Raw genomic sequence first — 13,466 nt, forward strand, 5'->3', positions numbered from 1 at the left:
GAACCCCGAGTAAAGCAGAATTTATGTAGTCCTCTGTAATGGGATGGGCCTCATTCCGGCAGTCGAAGGCGTAAAAACAGCAAAATGACTGGCCTCCCCTGAGAAAGAGAATTCGCCAGCAGACTGCTTTCAGACTGCAGCCACAGCATTAGCTCTCCTGGCTCTCCAGACTGCTGGCCACAGCATTGGCTCTCCTGGCTCTCCAGACTGCTGGCCACACTGCAGATTTTGGACTTGCTAACCTCGGTAATCACATGAGCCAATTCCTCATAATAAATATCTCTCTGTCTCCACACAACCTATTGGTTCTTTCTGTCTGGAGAACGCTGATTAATGCAGACACCTACTGATGTTACCCTCTAGCAACTTTTGCTGACACCCTGGTGGGAGGCTTCTTGCTTACCAGTCTCTGAGGATTTAAGGTTCTCTGTTTGCAAGGCCTGACCTGCCAGCTGCAGACCAGCTCTGGACCAGGACAGCCCAGGGAACTTTTCTGTCATCAAGTAGGCTGCAGCCATACCCTCTCTATAGGCCTGCCTCTCCACCTTGGGGGAAAACAAGCCCCTTCTAAGGGTGTTCTTTGCTTACATACTCTCTCAGTCCTAGTGTATTAAGAGTTCTCCCCAATAGCTAATCCCATTATCAGCTAAACATTCTTTATATCAAAATTACCCCCATTCAAATTAATCGTTTCTGTCTCCTGACTAGACCTTGATTAATATAATATTTACTATCATATTTCTACTATTTATATTTGAAGTGTTTCATAATAGAGTTAAACCAAATTTTTGATCATTCATTAAATATTTTACATACAACAAAGGATGATTTTCTTTTGTCTACTTCTTGTAAGGAAGGGTCCAAAATATACAACCAGAGTCATGGTTATATTGTATGTATGTTTTTTACTAATCCATTGAGGGAAGACTTACATAAATTATCTATGTCTTAAAAATATGCATATTATTTCCAACTGTGTTAACTCATATTTTTTAGTATATGTGCTGCCGAAGCGAGCACAACTCATATTTTTTAAGAGAATACCGGTTAATATTTACACACAATGTGATTGTAGTAGAATTTTCATAAGCTATCAGTCTTTAATAACAAATCAATTTAAAGTTTTCGGGAAATAATTTCTACTAAAGATTCATAATCAGCATAATCTTTCAATGACTGTACAAGTTCATCCAGTAGATACTCTCCTTGCATGAAAGTTTCAAGATCATGAAGTGACTTGTTTATTCTGTGATCTGTGACTCGGTTCTGTGGAAAATTGTATGTCCTTATTTTCTCTGACCTTCCTTTAGTTCCAATCTATATATATACAAAAGATACAAAATACAGTTAGATTCAGGGCAACTAAACGTACAAATTTAACTTACCTGGAGATTAAGCTCTTGCTTTATAATTGAAATACAATTTAAGAACCAAGTTTTAAACATTGTGAATCCTCAAATAACAATGAGAACATGACAGATAAAAAGGATTATGGGCTTTAAAGTCAGACAGATTAGTAGTATTTGAATGCTCTCTGCCATTTCAGTGCTCTGTGACTTCAGGCAATTTATTTCAACTCTAAACTTTAGTTTCCCCATCTGTAAAATACAGACAAATAAGACCGACTACACAGTGATGATGTATGCATTACAGCCTGGGACAGAGTTGATACTCAAAGGGCAACTAAATACTATATATAATCTCTGTGAATTCATTTAGTCATCTTTAGTGATGACAAAGTGATGAGTTTCCCATAATACGGAGTTAATAAAAGGGGTTTTCAGTTACAAAATTAAATATCAAACAGGAAGAAAGTTCAGTTTGCTTTCCCTTTTCCATAGTTTTCAGAATGGAGACAGCAATATGCCTTTTTTTTAGACGTCTGAGAAAAATGCCCTTGGATGTAGAAAACAGAGCAGAGGTGTAAGATTTTTATAAAACAAGTATAGTTCTTGGTTGAGCTACTTGAATTGTTTTCTTATTTTGACAAAAACATTGGAACAATTTTAACACTTCCAAACTGGGTTATTTGAAAATATTTATCCTTTAGAAGCACTGTTTTCAATTCAGTTTTACCTGAATCTTTCTAGCACTGTATCTTTTACTTGTTTCTTCTTCTAGGCGCATGCTGTACAGTTTTGCACGTAACTTTTTCATAGCCATCTCTCTATTTTTCAGTTGAGATCTCTCTTGTTGACATTCGGAAACAACACCTAAATAGTGTTATGAGAATTAAAGAGTTTTCATTTTAAAATCTTCATTTATTATCAAAGAGTACTCCTTTTCCTTCTCATCCTTTTTCTTCTTCCTTTACGAGGAGGAAAAAATAGGACTCTAATATAAAAGACTATAAAGTGAACAAATAAATTTTGAGTTTTCTGATAACTCGGTAAGTTAAGTTGGAGCTATAGTGCAAAGTACTTCAGTACTGGAGCCCTACGTACTAAACAATAAGCATTACTCATTTAATATGGATTGCGCTGCCGTACCCTCAGCTAGCCACCATGATTTTTTCAAAAGTAATAACTGCTCATCATAGAAATAGAAATATTAAAAAAGTTATTCCATACCAGAGACAATCACTATTAATGTTTTTGAGGATTCCCATCCTTTTTTTCCATTATTTATATACTATGTGTAACACAAGACATCGTTTTAAAGTTTAACATGAGGATTTCCTCATATTTAAAAAAAGAACATCAATCCATTACTCTCATCAATCCCTACTGATCAGTGGGAATTATGCCTATTTGCGATCAGTCATTGTAAGGGATTCTTGTATTCTTTCTAGATAACTGAGGTCTGCTATCCATCTGGTCTTTATCACATGAAAATCACTGTAGTAACACTTGTAAAACATATAGTTCTGCCTGATAGTATACTGAAGTCTTAAGAAATATTTACATACGAGGTGTGATCAAAATATATGGTGAATGTTTAAAAAATTACAGTAAAAGACACATTGCCTTTAATCCCCCTCAAAATACTCCCTCTCTCTTAGAACACACTTATCCCATTGTTCTTGCCACTTTCTGAAGCAGTTCTGGAAGTCCTCTTTACTGTCTCTATTTCATCCTCCATCATGACAATGCTCCGTGTCACACATCACTCCGGTATGGCAATTTCTGTCGAAAAAGATTACGGTGTGTCCTCAACCACCTTATTCACTGTATCTGGCACCGTGTGACTTCTGGCTCTTCCCCAAAGTTAAAATGACCATAAAAGGTAAATGTTTTGAATTGATTCAGGACATCAAGGCAGCCACGAGAGTACAACTAAAGACACTCATGAAAGAGGACTTCAAGAACTGCTTCAGAAAGTGGCAAGAATAATGGGATAAGTGTGTTCGAAGCAAGGGAGAATAGTTTGAGGGGGATTAATGGCAATGTGTCTTTTACGGTAAAATATTTTTTTAAAATTTAAACATTCATGTATTTTCTGATCAGACCTCATATAGCTCTGTTGCCTAATTATCTAGAATCAGACCCCTGGAGGTCTGTGCGTGAATTTAATGGGATGAAGCCCTTGAAATTATATGCAAAATTTTACATGTAAGCATGTTTCTGGGTAGCAGGTCCAAGCTTTCATTTTCTCAAAGGAGACCATGTCCTTCTCCCTTCAAAAAAAGGCTAAGATCTAGTGATGTAGAGCATCTGCTGATAAAGAACCCATGATAATAACTTCACTGTTAAGATTTTTTTTTTCTTAAATAGTGATAGTACTAAGTATAAACTTCAGAAAGCTACCTGGAAGGACAAGCCACACCTCTTCATAGTCACTAATACAGAAATGCCCTGGGTTTAGATCCCTCCATCTTCCTGGCTTTACAATTATCTTGCAGAGTTTCAGCTAAGGATTCAAAGTAAATCAGGTATCTAATAATAGTCCTTAGTAGTATATATCCCTTTGGTAACTGGGGAGCTATTTCAATGGAAAATTAGTTGAGTCATTCAGAATTTGATTTTTCTTCAATGTTTTATGTTGAGTAAATAAGCACATACCTGTTGGAAGATGAACTATCCGGACAGCACTGTCTGTGGTGTTGACGTGCTGCCCTCCAGCTCCACTGGCTCGCTTAGTGTCAATTCGCAAATCTTTAGGATTAATCACCAGATTAATCTACACATAAGAGGGAAACTTGGGATTTAAAAAGATTATATGTATGAACTATTCAAAGGCAGAAACTATCCTTTTATACCTACAAATACATGTTATGTATACAATTCATGTAAAATACAGAAGGTTTAATGTTAAGAATCAATAGTAGTTAGAAGGATACCATTTTTTAAACTTTTCTGTTTGGAGAAGTAGCAGATTAAAATACAACAGAATAAAAACAAACCCTAACCCTCAAATACTGGACTTCTCTCTAAATTACCCTCTTCTTACCACATGAATAAAACTTAGTTATTATTAGAACTGTAAATATACAAAATAAAATGAGATTTGTGGAATATTTCTGAGGGCAAAAGTACCTTAGCAGTGGAAAAAACAATGCAAGCTAAAGAACTATGGGAAAGGCTTATTTTGTTTAATTTTAATTAAAGGAGGACTTAAAACATATTTGGAGGCAAAAGAGAGACAAATGGAAATAGCAAAGCCAGAAAATCAAAGGTAAAGCTCAATCCATAAACACTGGGATCTGAAGTTAGGATAATGCTCTTTCCTGGGAGTCACCATGGAAAGCACTGGATTTTTAAAAAGCTTTGTTTCATGAACAACTACGGACCACTCTGTGACAACGCTGTCGGCAGGACTCTTACCATTCATAGGCCCTCCTTGTCTCCCTGTGTGGCCGGAAGAATTAAATGAGATGATACATAGACCTCAGTCTCCATCTTTTCCGGAAAACTCCCTTCATCCATTTCCATGGAAGATGCTTAAAGCAAAGTACTATACCTAGGTCTGGCTCCTGCTAGAGAGTCAAACAGCACATTTCCCCACAATTAATAAAGAGAAGCCCTCAATTAAACTTCTTTCTCCTCAAATCATTCATACTTTACCCTGAAAGACCAGTCAAATATGTTCTATCACGTTTCAGCAGAAGGGCTATAAACAAAACTGAACTTCCCAACTAAATTATTTTACAAATATTATTTAGACAGAACTTGCTTTGTGAGACTAAAATACACTCATTGTGAACTGTAACAATATGTTTCCATTTTAGTGTGATTGGGTTATGAAGTAGCAATTCTGTTAAGTAGTCACCTTGTTAAAACAGGATTCTTGCTATTAATTCTGGAACCAGTCACATGAAGCAAAAGTCATTATAAAGGGAATCAGTCTTAAACCCTATTTAAAGTAGGTTAATATTGTTTCTCCTGTAGAGATGGTCTCAAAGCTTAGTGGTGGAGAAAAATTAATAAATAGACAATGCAAGATTACATCATTTGTACATCCTTAATTCTTACCATCTATTACAAAATTGTACTTTTTAGACTGAGACACTATATTCTCAAAATTAACTGAAACTATATGATGAAGCCCAAATGATAAGAAAAGGAGATACTCAATTCAGTAAAGTGAGTGTTACTCTGGGGGCATGCACTGTGCTGAGCCCAGGATCCCACGCAGGGGACTGTGCTGCCTTACCTCCGTCGGCTGGGGTAATATTGCTACAGTCATGGTGCTAGTATGGATGCGGCCTTGCTTCTCTGTCTTTGGCACTCTTTGTACTCGGTGCACACCTCCCTCAAATTTCATGTGTTTGTAGGCTTCTGAACCCCCAATGCTGGCAGATGCATGTCTAAGGCCACCTTGGACATATTGGGAAAATAGAATTATTTTATTACTTTTGCCATTTACAAACAATTGACAATCACTTCTACCATCTTGAAGTATATTGAAAAGAGCTACAAAACCATCTATAGATGTAAAATACATTGAAAACTTGAGCAAGTCTAGGATAGCCACTGCTTTAATACTAGATATTCAGTGTTGCAATACTTAGTATCTTTATTGCTTACAATTATTAAACATTAAGCATTTATGGTGTTAATGACTTGATTCAATAACATGTCTAAAAGACCATTTAAAAGACCATTAGTCAATGGTTAGTATTGAAATATACCATTTCAAAACTGGTATACTTGCATTCAAAATTATTAAGTAAATGATGAGCATAAAAATACTTAAGCATCCTCACAAATAAATTCTAAAGCCTAGTCATGGTCTTCCCATCCCCTTTTCCTAGGACACACATAGACAAATTAAATCTACCCTTTCCCAAAACAAATTTTACTGACCTATTTCACTTGGAAAATATTCCAGGGTTTCAAAATGCCATCTTTTAAATGCAGCGTATTGCTGATACATATCAAACATCTCTGCTGTGAACAACATTGCCTCCTGACCCCCAACTCCTGCAGTGACCTCCAGGATCAAATCACTTTCATCTATTTCTTCTGAGGGAACCAAAAGTAAGATAATCTGTAAATAAAAAAAAATATCACCCCTCCTATAATTGAGATTTAAAACTTAAAAAAGAGCTAAATGATTAGATGCAGGATTTTAAATATTTAATTTACTTAGTTTCTCTAAGCAAATTTAATATTGTGATTACCGTTCAACCATCTTGTCAATAAGAACCATACACGTATAATTTCTACAACATACCAATGTCACAGCTATATTACAACTGCTGTAAGGTTCAGCTAAAACAGGTTTATTTATTTTGGTGTTTCTGTATACTTTACATCAGTTCTCTGTTCAATTAAATACTTGCTGTGAGTAGGACACTATGTTGTGTGTACAATGCAAAAGAAGATTCTAACTCTATCATTTGGAAATTTACAGTCGAGTGTGGCAGGAAGAAAAAAGAATTAAAGGCACCCAAATTATAGTTATATTTTTTTAAGCTTTTTTAAAGTGGAAGAAAAACTAGCAATTTTGGAACTGAAAAGGCCTTTAGAGAATGATCTGGTCCAATTCCCTCCTTTTATATGTCAAGGAAAATGAGGTTAACAGAGGTTAAGTGACTTATTAAAGGGCAAAGCGTTAGTTACTGGCACAGCAGGTATAAGAACTCAAATCCTTGTGCCTAGTTCAGTCTTTCTTCCATTACAGTGATATATTTCACACTTTAGTATGTACTAAGGAAGGGGACATAGATAAAAGCCTCATAGATTAGGTGAGTTAAATAGTAAAAGCTACCAACATTTATTGGTTCTTTAATATATGACAGGCACTCTGCTAAGCACTGTACCTACTTTAATTCTTAAAACAGTCTTGGGAAGGTACTGTTAACAGTTCCACCATAAGATGTGAAAACCACGATAAAGTTTAGGTAAGTAATCTAGTTGCCCAATATCATAAAGCTAGAAAGTAGAAGCGCTAGAATTTGAACCCAAGTCTAACTGAATACTGAAATAATCACACTTTATGGTGGTTGGGAGCTGTAGTTACTACTTTTCCATCTCTATGTGGATACAACATGATCATCATTCAAATCTTGAATTAACAAATGATAGGATTTAAACTTGTTTGTTAATTACTAGCCAATTCACAGAAACCTTTAATACATATGTCCCTCTGTTTCACACACACACACACACACAAATTAGAAAATGGGTAGAAGGCAAGTTGCATGAGACTTTTCACGCTATAATGGAACTTTCCTTCTGGAGTACACGCTGGAGACATTCACTTTTCATGAGTTCCACATTTGGCTGGAGAAGAGACTCTCTAAATTAAGCCACCCCCTTTCTGGGCTTCTTCCTCACCTTACCATGTTCTTTTGCTTATATCCCCCGAGGTAACTGCTATAAACTTGTAAGCTCTGCCTTACAGAATTAGCAAAGAATAGTTCTTCAAATTTTGTGTAATGATTACTCTTCATTTAATTCCTATACGTTCTCTTTCAATTCTCACAGATATAAAACCAAAGCAATACAATTCAGTTCTGAAACTTTTGAGGGCCTACTCTAATAGTGCAAGAGACACAAAGATGAAGCAACATTCCTGTTGTCAAACTCACAATCTACCATCACCTCATAATCTCTTCTACTCATTTTCTACCCCCACCCTCATCTCAGAAAGCCAAGAGGGATATAGAATACCAATTATTTCATTGACGTTGGCAAATCCTATTAATGTGACATTCATCCTTGTATCAGAGCAGTATAATCCTTTCAGCATGATACAAAAGGACCATAGGGCATATGCTTTCTCCTGCTTTAAAGACCGGTTTATAATTCTAAATACTAACAAGTTGGTTAGTAAGTCTTACATTGTTTTGATCAACTTCTAATAAAGTTTATTAGGAATAGAACTCATGCTTTATTTGCACAAATACTATACCTGATGCTTCAGTTGAGCTATTTCTTTTTGACACGAAGTTATTTCATTCTCGGCAAGTTTCCTTAAGTCTTCATTTTCATCTAAGAAACAAAGGCAGTAGGTTAAGTTTGCCTTAGTGTTAAATTGTCAATAGAATTCAAAGTCATAGTTTTATTGTTATTGTAGCTGAAGGGAAAAATAAAATGTCTTTCTTTTCATAATTACCATTAATTAGAAATAGCATCTGACGCATTAGTTTTCATAAGCATGTAGCTTTAAAAAAAAAAACTTCTCTGATGACAGAAGCATAAATAAAATTTAAAAAGAATCTCTAAACAAAAATATAAGGTATTAAACTTTTTCTATAATTCTACCTTCATGAAATATTCATATTAATAAATATGCTTTTAGTTTTAGACAGTACAACAAATAAATGCACTGAGCTACTCAGACCAGAAGGGGACCAAAAGCTTCCATCAGTTAAACCAAAACTGAATTAAAAAGCAGAAAGTTACTTATTCTTCGTAAACATTAATATGAAGTATCCACCCAAATATTTAGACCCTACCTAATGTTTACAGAATGTTTACATGAAGTACTCCTCTCTCTCGGGCTTTATCCTAATTCTTATTTCATCTTTGAGGTTTCATTTTTACCTTACAAATATACTTTCTCATTCCTCTATCCTATGGACCACATGCAACCTATGGAAAGCAGAAGGGGACATTTTTAAAGCTATTATAAATTGCGCTCTCTGTTGAAAGATCAAACTCTGAAAAAGTATCAGTTTGTATGTTTGCTCATTTATTAAGAACCAACTATGCTGGGAACTGGGGATGATAATATGTAAAGCAGGATTTTAGATAGTTTTACTTTCTGTTAGGTAGAAGTTAGAAAATGGAGGAGGAGGGATGGGAGGGGTCCATAGTGTTTACAGAAAAACCTCATAAATAATTTTGATTAACTGCCTCTAGCCAAGTGTCTGTTTTTGCAAGGGATGAGGAGAGGGGGGCTGGAGCAAGATAGGGATCTTAGTCAACAGACCTCCACCTGGCTTAGGAGGTCACACCCTCCCTTGGAAGAGCTTGCACCACCTTTTCCCACCAAACTATGTACCTCCCTTACCCCACCCAGCAAACTATGTGAGTCCTCAGGACCAGGGGAGGGGGCCTGATGGGGCCTGTGCCTCTCTCGCCCACCTGGGCTAGGCCAGTTCTCTTCCCTGAGCATGTATTATTAATAAACCCTGCTTGCATACTAACCAGCTTGCTGATCTTTGATTCTTCACTGCATTGGCAAGAACAACATTTCCATTTTTCTAGGGGAGAAAAACTCACAAAAAGTAACAACCTAAAACACTATGTGATTAAATACTAAGACAGTAGTAGCATGATTTTTTTTGTTTTAGTTTATTTTGGGGATGGGCACAAAAAGGAAAAAAAAGGATTAATTCAAGGGAGAGATGATAACAGCAAAATTAAGATAAGCAAATACAGAAAGTGTTGGTGGAAAGGCAGGAAATTATTTTAGCAAGAATTTGGTATGGAAGAAATCTGGGTAAATGGAAAATGTGTGAATCAGAAAAAAAGGAAAAATGAATCGTAGCCCTAGTTCAACACTAAGGATCTCTCAAAGGAACACACCAAACTTCTGTGAGTCTCACTTATCTCAAGAAAAAATTGAAACATTTGAGCTGGATGATAGTTCTAAGTTCTGAAATGCAGTGTTCTGTAAGTCTAAGGAGATTGGAACTAAATTCTGGGGCAATTTAATTTACATAAACTATTAATTAAATTTCAGCCACCAGGGTCCCTGAAGAATACTCCAATTCATCCTCAACACTGATGCCAACATTAATCTTTCTTTAAAAAGGTGTCACTTCTCTGCTTAAAAACCTGTGCTAACATCCCATGGGCTTTACCAGGTTCCTGTCACGGAAGGTTCTTAACTGTCTTCTGGTTTCAAGTTTTTATTACATTATCAACTCCAACACCTACTCTATGCTCCTGCCATGTACCTCCCAATTTGATACTTTATCCTCACTGGTCACCTGTGCCTTCAATCCCTTCTCTTACACTAGCTGGCAACCTTCTGCCTATCCTTCAAAATCCATTTAAATGCTAGTTTTTACTTTTTATAACACTCTGCAGTTTATTGCAGAAATTAAAACAAAATAAACACCCACTTATATTTTTACTTCCTAAACATCTCTCTTCTTCACTAGGCTAGAAGCTCCTAAAAAGTAGTTCCATACGTTTTTTGGTAATTAGTGGTGTCTGACATATATTAAGAACTCAGGAGTTGCTGAATTATATTTTCTATTGTTTTTAAACTGAGTTGCATTTTGCCTGCAACAATTTTCTAACATTCGGTTAAGTTCCCATAGTTCAGTTTTTTTAAATACTTAACCCTTAAATCCATTTGGACTTCAAACTTGGCTTAAGCTATGAAACCACTTTAATATTCTCCAAAAGATTTTTCCTTAATTAATCCTGTTTTTACACTCCAGGCATCTGCCTTTTCTATTAAATCACTTAATTTAGACTCTCCTTAACTCTCAGACTGCTGCAGTAGCTTCTGTTTTCCACGGCATCTTTATTCTCATTGCAGGTTGACTTCTAAACTACCACAAACCCAGTTTCCTGAGCAACAAAGTTATGTCTAACATTCACTCCCCAATCTAAAAGCTTCTGGAGGCTCCCTTCTGCCAACAAGATAAGATCAACCTTTTTAGATTAGTATTTGACACCCCCCCCCTTACAAAATGTTCCAACCTGCCACTCCCATCCTCTCCTGTCCCTTGGTTAACACAAAGTACAGTGATTAAAAGCATGAGATTTGGAGTCATTCGGATCCAAAAACTCCATTCCTTAAAAGCTGCATATCCTAAGATGAGTTATTATGCTTCAGGTTTCTCTTCTGTCACATGAGGCTGATAGTACCTACTTCAGTTTGTTATGTGAACTGGATGAGTTAATACCTAAAGAAAGCTAAGCAAAGTCTGGAGTATGGTAAAGGATCAATAAAAGTGAAACTATTATATCCTTTAAAGGTGGGCCTTTATCCTAGCACAAGACCTTTCCAACAAGCTCTCCTTGCTCTCCTAGGTCTTTATTCACACATCTGTTCTCACTTTTCAGCGGTATTATAATTAATTCTCTCTCCCCAGATTGTGAACTCTATAGGTGGGCTACTCACTGTGTGGCCAATGGACCACCAACAGCCTGGCATCCCTGGGAGCTTATAGAAAGGCAGAAACTTAGGACCCTTCCAGATTTGAATGCACACTCATGACTTGGGAAACTTGTTAAAAATACATGTTTCTAAGTCTCAGATTCTGAGTCATATATGTCTGGTTTTATCACGCATCTCTCGACACCATTGCAGGTGGTCCCCTTGCCACACTTTGAGAAACACTGCTCGAAACCCTATCAGGGACAGTGCCTTATTTGTCCTTGGTGAGCTAATGATCTGCCCCTGAATACTCATAACGTGAACTTAAGTTCTGTAAAAGGGGGCGGGGCACTGTGTCATGGGAACACAAAGACTCAAACAGGAGACCATGAGCTCAAAACGCACATGATACTTTGACCTCTGGTCCAAACCAAACAAGGCTGCAATTGAGTAAAGAGCTTCAAACTCGGGAAGAGTGTAGCCACCCGACCAGCTGCTTAGTGGAAAAGGCAAACGAAGAGTCAAGAATCTGCTTTGAATCCCGCTTCCCTGGGCCCTGCCCTTACCATGCAGCAAGTGCTCGGTCTCCTGCAGCTCCTGCTCCTTCTCGCTTAGCAGCTTGGCTACCGCCACCAGCTCAGAACCCCTGAACTGTAACTGGGATTCAGATCCTGCCTGGCGCTCCAGGTAGGTCCGCAAGGGCCCGCCGCGGGCGAACAGCTCCTCCAGCTGCGGGGTACCGCAGCTTACGTATCGGCGAGCCGGGCCAATAGTCCGGCGAGTCCAAAAACAGCGAGCAACATTCAACAGAAGGCCGGACCGCATCCCTAAGCCGAGACTGCGGAGGCTGACTAAAACCGGAAGTTTGGAACAGAGCGAGTCTCGCGATATTGAGCGGAATTTGGAGAGTTCGGCGAGAGCTGGCGAGCTCCGCCCAGTGCACGCGCCAGTTTTAAAGGGCCTCCCGGAAGCCTCGGAGGGAACTTCCGGCCAAGTATTTAAATACCTCAGTCTTCGCAGAGGCCGGAAGTTGAGTGAGCAGATCGGAAAGTGGTGTTGGGGGGGCGGGTCCGGAGACTCGGCTCCTCCAAACGCTGGGTCAGAACGTCTTCTTGAGGTGCCAGGTCGGTGTGTTGGGCCGGAAGGAGAAACCTGCAAGTTCCCACTCTGTTTTCTGAGGTCGAGGATGGGTTTCCCAAGCACTGAATGAGGATCTCAAGTACCACAATGAAGGGCAGGCTATTATCCGCTACGTGGGCTGAGGTCACAGCTAGGAACGTGCCAGTGCCAGCCTGGTTGTTCGTCCCCAAGAGTTAATTGTAGGATACGTGTCACTGTGTGTTTACTCCTCTTCCTTTTTTTCCTGTTCATGTTTCTTTTTTCGACGGTGGGCAAGGCTCATGTTAATCAGGACGTGACAAGTGTACTCGAAGGCAACCACGGAGTGATTTCGCTGTATCTGCTTTCCTGCCCTTTATCGGCCATGTAACTTACTCTTTTTCGGATAACTTCCTTGCCGCATCTCCTGCCTGACCATTTCCACTTACTCCTAAATTATCATTAGCTGCTTTTTAAAGAGGCTGAGGCAGATTCCATGTGCCAATAAACCACGGAGAAGCAAAGCCTTCAGAGCCCCGCCCCCCGGTAGTACAACCCCCATCTTTCCCCAAAAAACTCAAGATAGTGGATTGGTGCCAGGAATACTCAAGTTTATTGCTTTAAGGCTTTGCTTTATTCAAAAGGCCTTTTCACAGCCCACCAGAGGAATGGATGTGGGGGAATATATACAACCAAGACAGATCTAGAGGGTGTGAGGGCTGAGCACTCAATCTGGGAACTCCCACATCTGATTTGAGCAAGCTCTACTAAGTGCTGTTTTCACTGTTGAGAGCTGAAATACTGAAAAAACTTGTAATTTATTGTTTTTAAAAAATCAAATGGTAAAATACAGGAGCCCTTGACAACGTCAAGTCATCCTTAAGTCATCTAATCACAACTGTTGAGGTTAAGTATAA

General features: G+C 38.1%; 1 protein-coding gene across 3 annotated transcripts; it reads right to left on the bottom strand.

The window, feature by feature from the left end:
• Positions 1-885: 885 nt before the first annotated feature.
• On the bottom strand, positions 886-13,054 carry MTRF1L (mitochondrial translation release factor 1 like). 3 transcript variants are annotated; one of them, XR_012496802.1, is made up of 7 exons: positions 12,018-13,054; positions 8,299-8,378; positions 6,246-6,429; positions 5,593-5,756; positions 4,002-4,119; positions 2,077-2,308; positions 886-1,317 (listed from the first exon to the last, which is right to left on the bottom strand). XR_012496802.1 is itself a non-coding variant. In XM_019749261.2 (7 exons), exons 1-7 carry the CDS (start codon positions 12,274-12,276, stop codon positions 1,117-1,119), a joined length of 1,143 nt encoding a protein of 380 aa, XP_019604820.2. In that variant the 5' UTR covers positions 12,277-13,044; the 3' UTR covers positions 886-1,116. The 3 variants fall into 3 exon arrangements, 2 of the variants coding, with proteins under 2 accessions (XP_019604820.2, XP_019604821.1); XM_019749261.2 differs by having other exon boundaries at positions 2,077-2,213; positions 12,018-13,044; XM_019749262.2 differs by having other exon boundaries at positions 2,077-2,213; positions 6,246-6,404; positions 12,018-12,307.
• Between the last annotated feature and the right edge of the window lie 412 nt (positions 13,055-13,466).

The sequence above is a fragment of the Rhinolophus sinicus genome, linkage group LG05 (genome assembly GCF_036562045.2).
Source record: "Rhinolophus sinicus isolate RSC01 linkage group LG05, ASM3656204v1, whole genome shotgun sequence".
NCBI classification, from domain to species: Eukaryota; Metazoa; Chordata; class Mammalia; order Chiroptera; family Rhinolophidae; genus Rhinolophus; species Rhinolophus sinicus.